Below are 17,877 nucleotides of genomic sequence, written 5' to 3' on the forward strand. Positions count from 1 at the left end.
CGGACACGGATGAGACCGTTCCCTCCAGTCTCCAACCAATCCCATTGCTACACCATGGTTTGCCCTTCACTCCAACGCACCGAACAGAGGTGAAGTCTGACTCAGGAACTCCAATCCCCAATCCATCACGAGCTCATCCCCCTCTCAGGTACACTCCTCAGGGGAAGCGGTACCATGCCACAATAGCCAAGCGTGGCCCAGGGAGTGCCATGGTGGGGGGTGAGGATGGAATCTGCCTGCCAGGCTCAGAGTGATTCCATTGACATCAGTGGGCCTGATTCTCCTGTGACACTGGCATAGATCAGGGCTAAATCCATGGGACCCAATAGTCACCGTGGGGCAGAACAGTGTAAATGAGATGAGAATCAGGCCGATTGACTTCAGTGGAGTTGTACCTGATTTACACCAGTCTGAGTGAGATCAGAATCAGGCCCAAGATATCTTTGTTTGCCACATTTAATAATGGATTAAACAATTTCCTCAGGACATTTATGTCAGCAACTGCAAACCAGCGTACATGCTCCAAGCCAATCTCCTTATTCAGCCCAGACTCACGGGGCCTGATTCTGCTCTCAGTTGCACTTAAGTAAATCAGGAGTGACTCCTCTGAAGTTAATGAAGTGACCCCAGCGCAAACAAGAGCAGGATCAGACCCTCCTGTCCTCAGTTAAGTCTTTGCAATGTGGCAATGGGGCTCCGGTGTCTCATATAAAATATATTTCAAATGCGGTATCAAGAACTACATATGCAAATGGCCCTCAGCTAGGGCAGCAAATTAGCCCTGCAGCCAAAAGGTTAAGGCCCAAAGACATGCTTCCTTATGGACATATATGGACTCCTGTGCTTACTTCCAAGTTCCATCTGGATCTGCAAAGGCAGTGGCCCAGGTGACTGCTAGCAGTTAGTGTGGATCAGTACTCCGTGATCTAAGACTGCATGCTAGGAGAGGACACTAGTTCTACAGAGACAATGCAAGCTTTAGGGGAACGTGAAGAGCTGGAAAGATATTTTGGAGAGAAAAAGGAGCTCCTGTAATGAATTGCCCATCCGCAAAAGGAGAGCTGCACACAGGAAATACCTGCAGCAGCTTCAGTGCTGTGTATTAACGCGTGTAGCCCATATTCTACCATCAGTTACTCACTTTCTGCTCCCAGCAAAGTCATACAAGGCAATTTTTTCAAAGGTGTCTAAATGTCTTAGGAGTCCAAATCCCATTCAAAGTCAATGGGACAGGCCCCTAAGTCACTTAGGCACCTTTGAAAATTGTACTCTCAAGCCCCAATTTAAGCATGTGCTTAAACCCATCCCACTCAGCAAAGCACTTAGAGAGAGGATTTCCAGAGTGTCTACAGGATTTAGACGCAGAAGTCCAATGAGACTGATGCACCTAAATCCCTTTGGCATGTTGGAAAACCTCCCCCTTAAATACATGCTGAAGTTTAAACCGTGCTTCAGACAATGGGGCTCAAGCACATGTCTAAAGTTAAGCATGTGCTTTGGTGCTTTACTGCAGAAGGATGGTTTGAATCAGGGAGCTGAACGCACAGAACTGGGCCTGTTTATTATGTCATAATTCGCATCAGCAAACAATGCTCCTTAAAATAAATTAAAACAGACTGAAGGCCAAATTCAACTATCTGTTACCCCAGTATAATCCTGCAGTAACTCCAGTGATGATAATCGAATTACTCCAAGACTAATTCATATCGTGCCCCAGTTTACACTGATGTAAACCAACTTACTTCACTGCAGTTACTCTTGATCAGAATTTGAACCTTCTCCTTGACACCAGGGTAACTGACAGCAGCGTTTGACCCAGAATGTGAATGTGGGTTACATTCCCCTCTCGGCGCACGGCACTCTGTAGTGGCAGCTGTACCAAGTATCCTTGCGTACCAAGTCTTGCACTCTGACGTTTCTTCGCCTGCTAACTCCAAAATGATCTCGCCACCTGGGCAAGATGATTTTTTTTTGTCCGTTCATAAAAGCAACATGTTAAAACGAAACAGCTGTTTGCTTTTCTGAAGGAACAGGCTTTCAAATACAGCAGCCACAAAGGTGTAATTACTATTAATGATAGTGATTTTTTTTTAAAAATGACCATCGCTGTGAATACAGAGGACTCTGCATACAAAATGATCACAGTAACAGCCTCATCTGGAAGTTTAATCTTGTCAAGGCAGTTTATCCATCCTGCCCTTCCTCTCACTGTCACTGCAACTTTGCACAGACGCTTGCTAAAGCAGCCCAGCGCCCCCGTAATAATCTGTCCACATGAGCACAAGGGAACAATATAGTTTCAGTAACAGTCTTGCATGGAAATGGAAACAGTCGAAGCTGGATTGTGTTGTTGCTATTGAGCAGTTCCCCCGTCAGATGCTATGGAGCATTAATATATTCGGGATGATGGCCTGTTGAAATGGCTAATTCTATTTAATTTTGGGCCCTGGCTCTGGCTGCGTCCTTTTCTTTCTTAGTTACTGTCAGATTCTAGATTGTAGCTTTTGACAAGACAGCGAAGGGAAAAAGGTCAGCAGTGAAATAACTGGGCAGCGCTGGCAGCGAGATGGTGGGTTGAAGCTGGTGCGCGGTGGCTGTGCTGTCGGCTTCGCTTCTCTGACTCTGATGAGGAGCTGACTGCTTGCATCCACACCTGGGAGTTGACGGGGCCAGTAGGATGCCACATCCAGCAAAACCTTTCAATCACATCTGTGTACCGAGAGCCTAATCAAAGCAATGATGCTGTCAAACAGCAGACCCGGCACTTCCAATTCCACACTGATCGCCTGTTTACAGGCTGCATGTCTTGGTCACTTTCAATCAGACGGAACAGAAAGACCTAAGTACGTTTCCCCACATAAGGAACTATAAATTTGCAGGGTCAAAAAGCATTAAGCATCAGAGAGCTGTCATAACCCAGCTAGATCAATTTGTAAATGGATGTACCAGCCAGCTCCATCTCAGACATACAAGCCCCAGACTGGAACTAGTCAGAATTCAGCTAACGCCATGTAGAAGTCATTTCCTCAGCAATTTATTAAGCCACTGGGAACTCAAAAATGAATCTGAGATTGTTGCTAAATAGTAAATACACATATAATGGTAATTATTATTCATAATGAACTGGCCAAAACCTGCTGTGGTCCCTATTCAAGCAAAAGTCCCATTGACTTAGTAACACAAAACCCTGTCATTATAAATAAATATTAAAATTGTCAGTAAGAATTATTAATAAGCCCCCAATTAACCACTACGCCCCCACTTTGGTGAATTTCATGCAAAATGCATGGCTGGCTCCAGGATGTGCATATTTCAGAGCCCAAAGCAAACAAGCTTCACTGTTGGTTTAAGGAAACTTCCAAAAGATCTAGAGATAGGAATTTATATGAACACATCTGTGTGTGTGTGTGTGTGTGTGTGTGTGTGTGTGTGTGTGTGTGTGTGTGTGTGCTAGTGCGTGTGTGTGTTAGTGTGTGCGTATGTGTGTATCTATATATCTCACTGTCTGTACTATATCTCTCTGTGTGTGTGCATATATGAGTTAGACGTTAACGAAGATGAAGTAATAAACTGTATAAATTACACTGCGTTTAAACTAAATAACAACTGTATATTGTTGTACAGGGATATTGATGCAGGTAAGGATGTGCCACTTTATCAAGGTTTTATTTCCTCCAAATATTTATTAATAGGCACAGAGCTCATACAGAACCACGAGCAGTGGCCCCCCACTTCAGTGAAACGACCCTCCAGCACTGTGCAAATAACTGATTGTTTTGCTGACAATTTTAAAAAGTGTTTCGGGCTGACCCAAAAATAACATTTTCAAAATGTTCAGCAAATCAAAAAGTAAAAAAAAAATCATTTTGGCTCTAATTAAACATTTTGCTCATCTCAAAAGTCACATATATATTTCAGTTAATCTTTTAATCTATTTCCATCAGCAAAAAGGGGAAAGTTGTAGAACTAATAAAACAGGAAGGAGAACTGGGAGAAAATTTTCTTGAAATACGGTTTTAAAAAAAAGAGAGAGAGAGAGAGAGAGAGAGAGAGAGAGAGAACTTGTTCAAGAAAAATTATCAACTTTGCAAAATCTTTCATTTTTCATTAAATTTTCAAAATTGTTTTATCAAAATGTATAAAAGCATGTTATTGAAATGGTTACTGAAATTTTTCATTTGACAAAAACCAGGTTTTCAGCAAACAAACAAATCTGATAACCATTTCCATACACATTTATATTGAAAATGTTTGCAAAATAAATAATACAAAAAATGGGTCCATTTCAAACCCTTATGAATTGAAAACAACTTTGAAATTTCATGGTTTTTCACCAAGTTGTTTCCCTGTTCTTTGACCAGCTCTACCAGGACTTTTTTTTTTAATCAGTAAGCTTCCATTTCTAATAATTCATGGATAATGTCTTGTGGCAAATATCTTCTCTGCCTTTTCTCCTTTGGGAATATTCAGAAGACAGCAGAAACACCAGAGGATGTTTTAAAATGAAATATGTAATGCAGTATCCTCCAGCAATTGACATGTGGGAATGAAGACTGAACAAAAATTTCTCTTCTCTGCTATATTTACTAGATTTTCCTCAAATTACATCTTTGGTCTGGCATGCTCCAGATCAGCTTTCATACACCACTGCTATTTCGAATGCACTCATTTTTGTAATGTATAAGCAAATGAATGCAAGACAGTAGCATAAGCTCTAAATAACCGTGCTGTAAATTATACCTTACAGCAAAACTTACGGTGTCATTATTACTCTGCTGCAATAGTCTTCTAAACAGACAAAAACACAGCAAATGAATTGCTAACACAAACCAGAAGGGTTATATGTTCAATATACTAAACATGAAAGGCCTGTCATTAGCACCAGCTCCCCTGGGGATACTTTGCATTTACCAAACACACTAGCAGTTCTTTCATTATGAATATGCAAAATGCTAACACTTTACAAACCACCAGGTATCTTGGTCTATGCAGTTCATTATTTCTGCTTCAGTAAAGCTCCGATCACCTTTCCATAAATCTGAAACATCCGTGTGCATTTGATAAAATCATCGCTTTGACTGCTTGCAGTTTCTAATAAGCCAAACACTCCAATATTTCCTGAAAACTGTGACACAGGTTGCAATCTATTGGTACAGTAAGTGGGTCTTTTGTTCAGAAAATAAGCAGCACTTGGCATTCTTCAGATGAAAGTGAATATATGAGGTGTCTTCATTATTATTTTCAGTATTATCAGAGCTGGTCACCATTTTTTGAATTTTGAAATTTTGACAATATTTCAATATGCTGGGAAAAGATCAGGAAAAATGTAAACAAAATTGCTATTAAATGTCCCTATGTTAATTGACCAGTTATATTGCTGGTCAAAAATTTTGAATTTGAAAAAATAATAAATTAAGAAACATTTTTGAAAAATGGTTCTCAATCTTTGGACCTTCGTAACCAGCTTAATACGTTCTGGAGTCCTTAGCCAGGTATAACATCTACTGATTTCAAGGGAGATTTTTCCTGAGTAACGACTGTAGGATTTAAGCCACATGATACTATAATTTCATGCAAAGTACTTTCCAAAATCTTTTTATGATTGTAACACTTGAGCATGCCCTCTTTCTGCAAACCCTTCCTTGTGTAAACCTCTTCCCCTGATGCATACAAAATCATATCACCTTGTGCTTTACTCATGCCTAACTTTCAAGATAAGCAAGGCTGGGCCTTCATCAGTCTGTAGATGGGAGGCAACCAGAACTGGGCTAGCGGGAACAGGCAGCCTGAAAACGACTCAGTTAGTACAGTGATGGGTGTGGCTTCTAAGCCTAGACAGAGCAATCTTTACTCATTTGAGTAGGCCAATTTAAGTCACTAGGACTACTCATGTGAGTAAAGATTGCTTATGTATATGAGGGCTATAAGAGCAGATTCTAATATTGTAATAAATGGCTGAAATTTTCAAAGTTGGCTCAGGGATATAGGAATCTAGGTCCCAAAATGATGTAACCACCCAAAGCCTAAATCCCTTTGCCTTTCTCTTAATTACCGAATTAGAATTCGGTTCCTAAGGACCAGATCCTCAAAGCCATATAAGTGCCTAAAGATACAAACAGGCATCTAGTGGGGTTTTCAAAAGCACCTATGCAGGTGGGATGCCAATGGGAGTAAAAAGCCTAAAACCCTTTGAGGATCTGTGCCTAGGTGCCTCTCTGTAGACACCTTTGAAAATCTGGCCATGAGTTACTTTGGAAAATGGGACTTAGCCTCCTAAGTCACTTGGGTGCTTTTGAAAACACTACCCCAATTCCTACTAATTTCAGTTCCCTTCGGTGGCTTTGAAAAGCTGAGCCTATCTCTACGTTTGTAGCTTCCTTCCTAAGCTGAGCACAGGCTCACTGGGCCTTATCTAAAGCCCAGTGGGAGACTTTCCATTGACTTCCATGGCCTTTGGGTCTGGTGCTTTTGTAGGGAGCTATGAGACATTTTTGTAATTTCACTCTAATCATAGAATCATAGAATCATAGAATATCAGAGTTGGAAGGGACCTCAAGAGGTCATCTAGTCCAATCCCCTGCTCAAAGCAGGACCAATTCCCAGCTAAATCATCCCAGCCAGGGCTTTGTCAAGCCGGGCCTTAAAAACCTCCAAGGAAGGAGATTCCACCACCTCCCTAGGTAACGCATTCCAGTGTTTCACCACCCTCCTAGTGAAATAGTTTTTCCTGATATCCAACCTGGACCTCCCCCACTGCAACTTGAGACTATTGCTCCTTGTTCTATCATCTGCCACCACTGAGAACAGCCGAGCTCCATCGTCTTTGGAACCCCCCTTCAGGTAGTTGAAGGCTGCTATCAAATCCCCCCTCATTCTTCTCTTCTGGAGACTAAATAATCCCAGTTCCCTCAGCCTCTCCTCATAAGTCATGTGCTCCAGACCCCTAATCATTTTTGTTGCCCTCCGTTGGACTCTTTCCAATTTCTCCACATCCTTCTTGTAGTGTGGGGCCCAAAACTGGACACAGTATTCCAGATGAGGCCTCACCAATGTCGAATAAAGGGGAACGATCACGTTCCTCGATCTGCTGGCAATGCCCCTACTTATACAGCCCAAAATGCCGTTAGCCTTCTTGGCAACAAGAGCACACTGTTGACTCATATCCAGCTTCTCGTCCACTGTGACCCCTAGGTCCTTTTCTGCAGAACTGCTACCTAGCCATTCGGTCCCTAGTCTGTAGCAGTGCATGGGATTCTTCCGTCCTAAGTGCAGGACTCTGCACTTGTCCTTGTTGAACCTCATCAGGTTTTTTTCGGCCCAATCCTCTAATTTGTCTAGGTCCCTCTGTATCCGATCCCTACCCTCTAGTGTATCTACCACGCCTCCTAGTTTAGTGTCATCTGCAAACTTGCTGAGAGTGCAGTCCACACCATCCTCCAGATCATTAATAAAGATATTAAACAAAACCGGCCCCAGGACCGACCCTTGGGGCACTCCGCTTGAAACCGGCTGCCAACTAGACATGGAGCCATTGATCACTACACGTTGAGCCCAACGATCTAGCCAGCTTTCTATCCACCTTACAGTCCATTCATCCAGCCCATACTTCTTTAACTTGGCGGCAAGAATACTGTGGGAGACCGTATCAAAAGCTTTGCTAAAGTCAAGGAATAACACATCCACTGCTTTCCCCTCATCCACAGACCCAGTTATCTCATCATAGAAGGCAATTAGGTTAGTCAGGCACGACTTCCCCTTCGTGAATCCATGCTGACTGTTCCTGATCACTTTCCTCTCCTCTAAATGTTTCATAATTGATTCCTTGAGGACCTGCTCCATGATTTTTCCAGGGACTGAGGTGAGGCTGACTGGCCTGTAGTTCCCCGGATCCTCCTTCTTCCCTTTTTTAAAGATGGGCACTACATTAGCCTTTTTCCAGTCATCTGGGACCTCCCCTGATCGCCATGAGTTTTCAAAAATAATGGCTAATGGCTCTGCAATCTCACCCGCCAACTCCTTTAGCACCCTCGGATGCAGCGCATCCGGCCCCATGGACTTGTGCACGTCGTTTTTCTAAATAGTCCCGAACCACTTCTTTCTCCACAGAGGGTTGGTCACCTTCTCCCCATGCTGTACTGCCCAGTGCAGCAATCTGGGAGCTGACCTTGTGCGTGAAGACAGAGGCAAAAAAATCATTGAGTACATTTGCTTTTTCCACATCCTCGGTCACTGAGGTTGCCTCCCTCATTCAGTAAGGGGCCCACACTTTCTTCTTGTTGCTAACATACCTGAAGAAACCCTTCTTGTTACTCCTAACATCTCTTGCTAACTGCAACTCCAAGTGTGATTTGGCCTTCCTGATTTCACTCCTGCACGCCTGAGCAATATTTTTATACTCCTCCCTGGTCATTTGTCCAATCTTCCACTTCTTGTAAGCTTCTTTTTTGCGTTTAAGATCAGCAAGGATTTCACTGTTTAGCCAAGCTGGTCGCCTGCCATATTTACTATTCTTTCTACACATCGGGATGGTTTGTTCCTGCAACCTCAATAAGGATTCTTTAAAATACAGCCAGCTCTCCTGGACCCCTTTGCCCTTCATGTTATTCTCCCAGGGGATCCTGCCCATCTGTTCCCTGAGGGAGTCAAAGTCTGCTTTTCTGAAGTCCAGGGTCCGTATTCTGCTGCTCTCCTTTCTTCCTTGTGTCAGGATCCTGAACTCGACCATCTCATGGTCACTGCCTCCCAGGTTCCCATCCACTTTTGCTTCCCCTACTAGTTCTTCCCTGTTTGTGAGTAGCAGGTCAAGAAAAGCTTTTCCCCTAGTTGGTTCCTCCAGCACTTGCACCAGGAAATTGTCCCCTACACTATCCAGAAATTTCCTGGATTGCCTGTGCACCGCTGTATTGCTCTCCCAGCAGATATCAGAGTGATTAAAGTCTCCCATGAGAACCAGGGCCTGCGATCTAGCAACTTCTGCTAGTTGCCAGAAGAAAGCCTCGTCCACCTCATCCCCCTGGTCTGGTGGTCTATAGCAGACTCCAACCACGACATCACCCTTGTTGCTCACACTTCTCAACTTTATCCAGAGACTCTCAGGTTTTTCTGCAGTTTCATACCGGAGCTCTGAGCAGTCATACTCCTCTCTTACATACAATGCAACTCCCCCACCTTTTCTGCCCTGCCTGTCCTTCCTGAACAGTTTATATCCATCCATGACAGTACTCCAGTCATGTGAGTTATCCCACCAAGTCTCTGTTATTCCAATCACATCATAGTTCCCTGACTGTGCCAAGACTTCCAGTTCTCCCTGCTTGTTTCCCTAATTTGCCATCTCATTGGATTTCAATATAAGCTCACCTCCTGCACAGACACTGGACGGTTCAGCTGCCAGGATCTCAATACAGGATTTCTTCAGAATCTAAGAGAGATGAAGATAATGGGATTTTTGATCATCGGTGTTCTTTTGCCACTTAACAAATGTGGGAAAGGGCGCATTTCTCTCGGATTCACAATACCCCACTCACCGAATCAATAGTGCCTCTTAGAGCATAAAAGCCGCCCGTTACCGGGAAAACGTGATCAATGCTGTCAGCAATTGTAGACAGCTGCAAAGAAAGACCAACATAAATGTACAAGGCAAACAAAATTGCAGCATCTAAAACAGCCATTTGCTGACAGGCAGAGCTCTGACAGGTATGGATTTATACACTGGTAATTAAGTAAATGACCTCATCTGATGCTGTTAATGGGTGGGGAGAACAAAAAAAAAGTCCCAAAATTACCTGAGTTTCATTAAAGTCTTTCACTCCAACACAATAAACGATAGCTCCGAGGCTTCTGGCTCTGTCAGCCTACATGAAAGACACCATTACATGCAAAGCCAGGTAAACTGGAACCAAGAGCAGCTGCTCACAAGTTTGACACGAACCACTTAGTGTACGTCTACACTGCAATTAAAAAGCCACTGCTGGCCATGCCAGCTGACTTGGGCTCGGGCGAGGGGCTGTTTAATTGCAGTGTAGGCATTCAGGCTCATGCTGGAGCCCGGTTTCTAGGACCCTGCAAGGTGGGCGGGTCCCACAGCTGAGGATGCAGCCTGAGCCGAAACATCTATGCCGCAGTTAAATAGCCCCGGGAACACAAGGCCAGGTCAGCTGGTATGGGCCAGCCATAGGTGTCTAATTGCAGTGTAGACATACCCTTAGCTACTTGGGTAAACTCAATGAGGACTTACTTCTTTTTCTGCATAATAAAACTGAACCTCTTGCAACTCCCCATCTGTCAGAGCAATAATCACACTAGCTGTCCGGAGTCCTGCAGGGGTGAGAGTGAAAATGGCTGGGGTTAGGTATGGATGATACAGAAGCTTTGACAATGGCTAAATAAGTTTAGGCAATGCATCCTTCTTTGCTGACAAATGAATACAGAGCTCTAAGGCTCAGCTGATCTAAAATGACCACAATGGAGTTATGCAATCTACACCAGCTGAAGATCTGACCCAGAACAGCGTGTTATGAGCCAAACCCTACTCGTCTTCATCACACAAGCAGCACCAGGGAATCAGTGCGAGTCAAGAGAGTACTGCTCCAGGAGCACCCATGCACAGACCTCCCTGGAACCTGCTGCCTCATGTCAGCCCTCTTTCCTGCTTGGATCCCGCTGAGGATCCTGCAGTGAACCTTGTGGTGGGGTGAGACCAGAGGGAGAGGGGATGAGGGAATCGCCCCTTGACAAGCATTTCTGAGTGTGGCCATTGCAGAGAAAGGCAGCAGGGATCTGTGGTTCAGGGGGTTCATTCATAGAAGGGGATGCCAATTCCTGCGCCATGACAGAGCAAGCTGGGGTGATCTCCCTAACGCATCCTGCCATCCCAACGCCTCCTCCTGCAGGTCAGAGGGGAGCAATTCTCCCCCACCAGGTGAGTATAGTGAGCAGGATTTGTGTGAGAACTCCTGCATTCCTTGTGCAAGAATGCTCCCTGAAGTCAGTGGGGATTCCAGGGGTGCAAAGGATGCAGGAACAGGCCACGGGGACAAAATTCACCCATGCGTGGCGATCCAGCACATGGCTGATGCACCCCTTACATCCCACCTAGATCTTCAAAATAGGGTTTAAGGGTTGTGCCGGCTTTGTTCCAAGCGAGTTTTAGCCACAGTGAGTAGCCCAGTATACAGCAGAGCAATATACAGCCAAATATAACGCTCTAGCAAAATTACTCCCAACTAGTACGTAAATTGTGGCTCAGTCAATTACACACATCCGATGTCACTTCTTAAGTCCAGCAGTTAAAATACAAGCATTTGCTTTCTGGGCAGCGGGGGAGACCAGGAATTTTGTTTTTTAAAATAATTTCTTTCTGTTTCAAATGTCTTCCCAGTATTACTGGAAATTAAAGAGCCTGATGAGTTTTGACAGGTTTCTTATGCCGTGCAGTCCTTGCCATGTCATGTCATAGTCATACACATGAAGCCTTAAAGGTGACCTGCAGCTGGGAAAAATGGGTCTTGATCTCGCTTTTTTTTTTTAATAGTTGAAGAAGTCTGGAAAGATCGTTGCTGTTATTTTATGTTTTACATTTGTTTTTCTTCTTGGTATTTTACTTTAGCTATCATGTCGACACTTTTTTTTCCTGGAAAACTAGTAGGTTCATTGACTGAATGAGAGGAGAGGCCATTTTTATGCAGGCTCTTCAGATCTTTGTTTTTCTAAACACCTGCTTAACTCAAATACCAGAGAAACACTTGGGAGAAGGGCACTTTTGTTAAAACCCACCACTAATTCAATTAGGAGCCTAGTGAGCGCCTAACCCATATCTCTGCATCCTCCCAGGAGACCTCCAGCAACATAGGGAAGAAAAGTCTTGACATCCCTGATATAGCCAAGGTAAAAAGCAAGCAGGAAAAATACATTCTTTAAATGTTAAGCCACCTTTATGAACAGAATCAAAAAAGGACAAAAACATATTCCCCACCCCCATGTTAGGTTACTTTTAAGTTCAGAAGGACAGACAGCCTGATCCCAAGCCCAGTGAAATCAATGGGACATCGCCGACTGAATGCAATGGGTGTCAGGTCACACTCGCAGCAATGCTGAAGGTCAAATGAGAGTTTTGGGTACATCAGGCAGATAGGACTGGGTGCTTCAAAATGGAATGATACATGTAAAGCCCAATACTTCTAGACTGCGTCCAATCAGCTGAACAATTACTAGGCTCACTGCACGGAGTACTGGGTGCAATTCTCCGGCCTGTGTTATGCAGGAAGTCAAGACTAGAAGATCTCAGTGGTGCCTTCCGGCCTTAGAATCTATAAATTTGAAAGCAGGGCTTTAATCAAACTGGAATGGAAAGACAGTGTAATACTAGCTCCTCCCCCAACATTTCTTTCTCCCACGGGCTAATTACAGGTCATGCTGACAACCCCATCCTTCCCAGCTTCTCAATGGAAATAAATTATGGCAGTGATAAGTGTCCCTACCTCCATAGTTTTCATGGTAAATCTGTTCATTTGCCTGCAACAAAGAGTAAAAAGTTATTATCTCTTTTTAGGTCCAACAGGGGCAAGAGAAGCAGAAGTTAAGAAGTATAAATCAAAGCGAGAAGGTTCCATAGTGTGTACCCTTTTAAATCCTTCATGCATGAATGTATCTCCTCCAGGCATTTCAGACTGAAGAATCTCAAGCCCCCGTCTTATGGCTTCCCTTGAAAAGAGAAGAATTAAAAAAAAAAAATCTCATTTTTCTGCTTTGAGACATTCCTGAAACCCAGCAAGATATGCAGCCCCCGAGAGCACTTGATCAGAATAGAACAGTGCACCACCACAGACACATGAGCCAAAGGGTCAGGAATCCAACAGCATCACTACAACCCAACATTCTGAAAGCTGCCCTGCACCCAATGGCATATAGAAATGGATCCAAGATATAACGTCATGGCAAACACATTTGAAGGATCCTGTTCTGTGGTTGCAGTGGGGGTATATTGTAATTAGGGATCAGACCAAATTAAAAAGAAAAAACATATAAATTCTGGCAAACTTCAATCAGGGTTGAAATCTTCATTCCGATGGCCCCAATCACTATAAAGTGCAAACCAAAACTCATGATTCAGACAGCCCTCAGGGCTGGTTAAATCTTGAGTTATGGTCTGACCCAAAATAACAAGAAGAGGCCAAAATGTATGAAAATAGCGTCTGAATGTTGTGGGCTTCGGCTAGGTTGACCAGACAGCAAGTGTGAAAAATTGGGACAGGGGGTGGGGGGTAATAGGATCCTATACAAGAAAAAGACCCAAAAATCCGGACTGTCCCTATAAAATCAGGACATCTGGTCACCCTAGGGCTTCCTAATCTGGCCCAATGAAAAGTGATCAACCCTTTTTCGCCCTGATAAACATCTGGAGCACGAACTGTTCCTTATCCTGGGACAGATTCTGATACTGTCACTCATCTTGAATAGCACCTTATTCCATGAAGGGTTCACTCAAAGTCCACTCCTGGAAGGTGCACTCAACATGAGGGTATCAGAATCATAGCTGTCTGTGTATGTACAGCGCCTAGTGCAATAGGGGCCTGATCCTGTCTTGAGGCCACTAATAACAGCAGTGTGGAACAAAGACCCCAAAGGAAGGACCCAGGAAGCCCAAAAGTCAGATGCTGTGGAGAAACATTCATAAACACCCAGAACATTCTCCCCAGCCTTTGTTTGGTGATCCAACCATTTGGGCAGCACAGTAATAAACAGTGAGGCAGTGTGAGTTTTTGTGGGACAGAGGTGAAATCTGAGGCTCTGAGAAGAGATGTCTCTGGGGCGAGGAGCGCATTCTGCCCTTTCAAAGTGTAAGACGAGCTGAAATGGCACTCGGAAAATAGCATATGGCAGGGGAGTTAGATCAGGGAATGTTTTAATGCCAGTATCCAACATCGCCACAGGGTTAACATCAACCTTTCACCTTGCAAAGGGCAAATCCACCTGAGCAAGGTAAACACAAGCTAGCTCTGGCCCCTAGACACCCACTTGGGGCCTGATCCGAAGCCCAGTGAAGACAATGGAAACACTCTAGTAGGCTTCAGGGCCAGGCCCCAGAAGCTGCAGAAGAAAGATCTGGGAGGCTGTCTCCGGATTTCAATTAGAATATTCCAATCCCCCCTCCTCCCTTTAAGAGGTGCTTCAGACTCACGTAGGCACACAGCACTACCAGCACCGGACACATAGGGAGAGATGGCCAGTGTGACATATATAGTGGAAGGGAGAGGGAAACAGACTGTGTGAGGGCAAAGTTCAGCCCTAAGTCAATCAACAGAGAGAATTTGATTGCAAAGGGGGGCAGAAAAAGGGAGTTTGCTGCAGTCTCAGATTCTCCCCTTTCTCTCACTGGAGCACAGGATGGAATTCTCTTCTGGCTGGCTTTGCAGCAGCATGGCGTTCGAAGCAGATGGTGCAAGTAGGAAGCACTTCTTGCAAAACAATACCCAGCCATATCTTTTAGCAGTGGTCCAGGACCATGCAGGATTGATTGCTGAAATGCTTTGGACTGCTCCTGGAGAACGCTGCAGCACTTTATCACACAGTGTCTTCTGCACGTGGCGCCAGGGCCTGCTCTCTCTTACCCCAGAACTGCCCTTCTGAAATCAGTAGGGTGGTGCTGGTGTACCTAGAGCAGGCAACTGGCTTCCGGATTGCAAGCGCCGGGCTTGCCTTAGAAATGCAGCTTGATAGAGCGCCGGCGCATTGAGCTATCTGCTTGCCACAAGGCTGCAAATGGGATACCAAAGGGCTGTTCCACATATGGCCTTCGATCCTGCTCTCAATGGAAGCGCCGCAATTGATTCCAATAGGCACAGGAGCGGATCCGCACTAAAGACTAACGTTATCCAGTCCTGAGCTCTTGCAGTTGTTAAGGAGTCCCTAGCTCTATTGGGCTGAAGGAGGTAAAGTACTTACCTGTCTTCTGTTAGCTTCATGATCGTAGTGCCTCGCGAGGAAAAGACAATGAAGGACATGCGCAGCATTGGACTGAAACAGACAGAACAAATCCACATCACACACAAGATTGTCTCAGCATGTTCGGCAGCCTCTAAGAAAGCAGCAGGTGAAACACTATGTATATTGTAACTGAAGTTTCCTCTTGTGAAAACTTTACCTTATAAACTTCTCAGCCAGGCTCTCGACAAAAGAGTAGATCTCTGTCCAGTGGTTTCTGACACTTCCAGACCTAAATGCAAATTATAACCAGTTAGGCTAATTTCCCCCTGCAGTGGAATTGACTGCAACCTACTGAATATTTAGGATGGGATATTCTAAGGCATTTAGAATCAAATCAATGGGAGTTGGGCAACTAACTCGCTGAAACTCCTTTGAAAATACCACCCTTCTACAGTGCAACAATTCCATTCGACATTTTAACAATGTGCCCAGTCATGTTCCCATTGAAATCAACGGCAAACTCCCACTCACTTAAAGGGAAGCAGGATTGGGTCGTAATTATTTTACTGTACATAGAGTATTTTAAGCCACGTGAAGAGAGTGTTCTACCAGTTGTTTTTATTCATTTTTACAGTATAAAAATTCCTGTCCCTTTTTTAAAACTGTAATTTCTTTTTATTTTATTTTGCTAAGACTTGTGATGAAATGAAGGATTTGCTTTCCCAGGGTGCAATTCTGCTTTCAGAGCTGCACTGAAGAATCTCAGCTTTGATTTTCTGCTCTCCCAGCATGTATGGGAGAAAATATCCATGGATTCCTGCTCATTTAGGTAGAATGGACTTTCAAATTAATCTGGAGAGGAAGGCTAATATTGTGGCTAATTTACAGGGCTTGTCCTCGGGAGATCTGAGGTCAATTCCTGGATCTACCCCAGACTTCTTATATGACCTTGAGCAAGTCACTTAAAAGTCTTTGTGCTTCAGCTCCCCATCTGTAAAATGGGGATAATATCACCTCCAGTGTCTCATCCATTTAGACGGTAAACTCTTTGGGGCAGAGACATACTAAATGTATGTACAGCACCTAGCACAGTGGGACTTCTAGGTGTTACTGTAAAGCAAATAAGAAGTACATTTCCACTGTATGGGTCAGAGAGGAGTATTTTGCCCCTATGTTGTAGCAATGAACATTTTCAGACCATTATAAAGTCTCTGAAGGGTGAGATAGAGTGTTTAGGAGCCCTGCCTTGGACTCTACTGTCTATCACACTTGGATTCGCTCTCTTTGCCGGGCAAATTCATGTGTTCCACGTCCCAGGCACTGAATCACAAGCAGAGGAGAGGCAAACCACAGGCAGAAAGTTACATAAACAAACAACAACATCTGCCAAAAGATCACAGAGCAAGGGCTTATTAGACCATGTGAATTCCTCTGCTATGCAATTGGGAAATACAAGGAGGTAACCAAACTAAAGCATAACCACCACTAGCAAGACATGATAAACTGCTCTCTACCTTAAGTGCTAATCTTATTGACCTTAGCCATTGTGCTCTGCCAGAACATGGAAAAAGTAGGCATTGACAGAGGAAGCATGGTCCAGTGGTTAGGGTGCACACCTAGGATTTAGGGTTCAATTCCCCACTCCACCACAGGCTTTCTGTGTGATCTTGGGCAAGTCATTTAGTCTCTCTGTGCCTCAGTTCTCCCTCTGTAAAATAGGGGTAATAGACTGGTCCTATCTCACAGGGGTGATGTGAAGACAAATCCATTATTAAGGTAATGGGGCCATGTAACTACCTAAGATAGACAGAACGGGCCTCCTTATGTAGCCCTGCCCCTATGATCACATGCTATTGTTTTCTGGGGGACCCCTGTCTCATTCACTGCACAAATCAGATGCCATGTAGTAAACGAAATAGCAGGCACCACATTGGACAGTGGGGATACGAATAAATGTTGCAACGAGGCACGGCCTCCCAAGCTAGGAGCTCTGCCGCGGCGCATCCTCGAGATCAGATTCCACATGGGACCTACATGCTGAAAGAGAAATTCCACTCCACCCCCGCCCCACATGCATGAGCAGTGTCACTAGAACAGTGGGGTGGTGCTAGTGGAGGAACCCTTTCCTGTGAATTAAAAAATGTATGTTCTTCTGACTCCATTAGGCTCCTTTGAAAATCCACTCTGAGCGATGATAGCTCAGCTAAATCCAAAAAAGATTTCCAATGGTCTTTGCAAGAACAAGCCTACCCATGCCTCAGTTTCTTCATGGGTACAATGATTCTGCCTTCCTTTGTAAAGTGCTCGGAGAGCTACTAATGAAAAGCACTATCTAGGAGCTAGGTATGATCCCTTCTATTATTAGTATGTCCAATTTAGAGACTATTTTGGGCTGGATTTCAAGTTTCTACCCCCAAACCGCTGTGGGGTTAGCGCGATTTGAAAAGAATGATCGCAACAGATTTTCTTTATTGTGCCAAAAATGTATCTTTTTCACCCACTGCCTACTCAAAAATAGCGGAACTGTTTTTGCTCAATCTTAAAAAAAAATTCACCCCCTGGCAGAGAACAGACCTGTAAATATCAGCCTGGAAGGTGAAAGCTGGAGAAATTTTTCAGCTACTGAAAACAGCCCACTAGAATAGAAATACTTAAGCAAGGCAACCTTAGTGCTAGGCATTGCTATGTGCTCTGCCTATAGTGAAGGCCCTAGTTCTGGAATTCGTATGAGCATGTAACACCAGTTGGAGTTTTGCGCACCTAGGGGCATGTGAATGGAAATGACTGTGATCAGATTCATGCGGGGGAGGGAGGATTAACTCTGAAAAGCAAGTGAGATCTGTCGTGGGCTGGAGTCCTTATATTTGACGCTCCCAGAGAATCGGCAATTCTCCAAAAGGGGTTTGTGCCAGATCCCTGTGCTTTGCCACCCATCGGCTGGAGGCGGTCCAAAAG

The 17,877-nt window shown here is 44.3% G+C and overlaps 1 protein-coding gene across 1 annotated transcript in view; it reads right to left on the reverse strand.

Annotated features, from left to right (window-relative positions):
- The window catches only part of ANTXRL (ANTXR like), an 80,761-nt gene that overhangs the window by 47,313 nt on the left and 15,571 nt on the right, over positions 1–17,877 (reverse strand). Inside the window, exons 2-9 of the mRNA XM_008173055.4 lie at positions 15,140–15,211; positions 14,941–15,012; positions 12,618–12,699; positions 12,477–12,510; positions 10,235–10,314; positions 9,783–9,851; positions 9,525–9,605; positions 9,358–9,418 (exon numbers count right to left, since the gene is read on the reverse strand). Coding sequence (XP_008171277.2) covers positions 9,358–9,418; positions 9,525–9,605; positions 9,783–9,851; positions 10,235–10,314; positions 12,477–12,510; positions 12,618–12,699; positions 14,941–15,012; positions 15,140–15,211 — 551 coding nt within the window. The remainder of the gene's footprint in view (positions 1–9,357; positions 9,419–9,524; positions 9,606–9,782; positions 9,852–10,234; positions 10,315–12,476; positions 12,511–12,617; positions 12,700–14,940; positions 15,013–15,139; positions 15,212–17,877) is intronic.

Source organism: Chrysemys picta, chromosome 7, assembly GCF_011386835.1.
Source record: "Chrysemys picta bellii isolate R12L10 chromosome 7, ASM1138683v2, whole genome shotgun sequence".
NCBI classification, from domain to species: domain Eukaryota; kingdom Metazoa; phylum Chordata; order Testudines; family Emydidae; genus Chrysemys; species Chrysemys picta.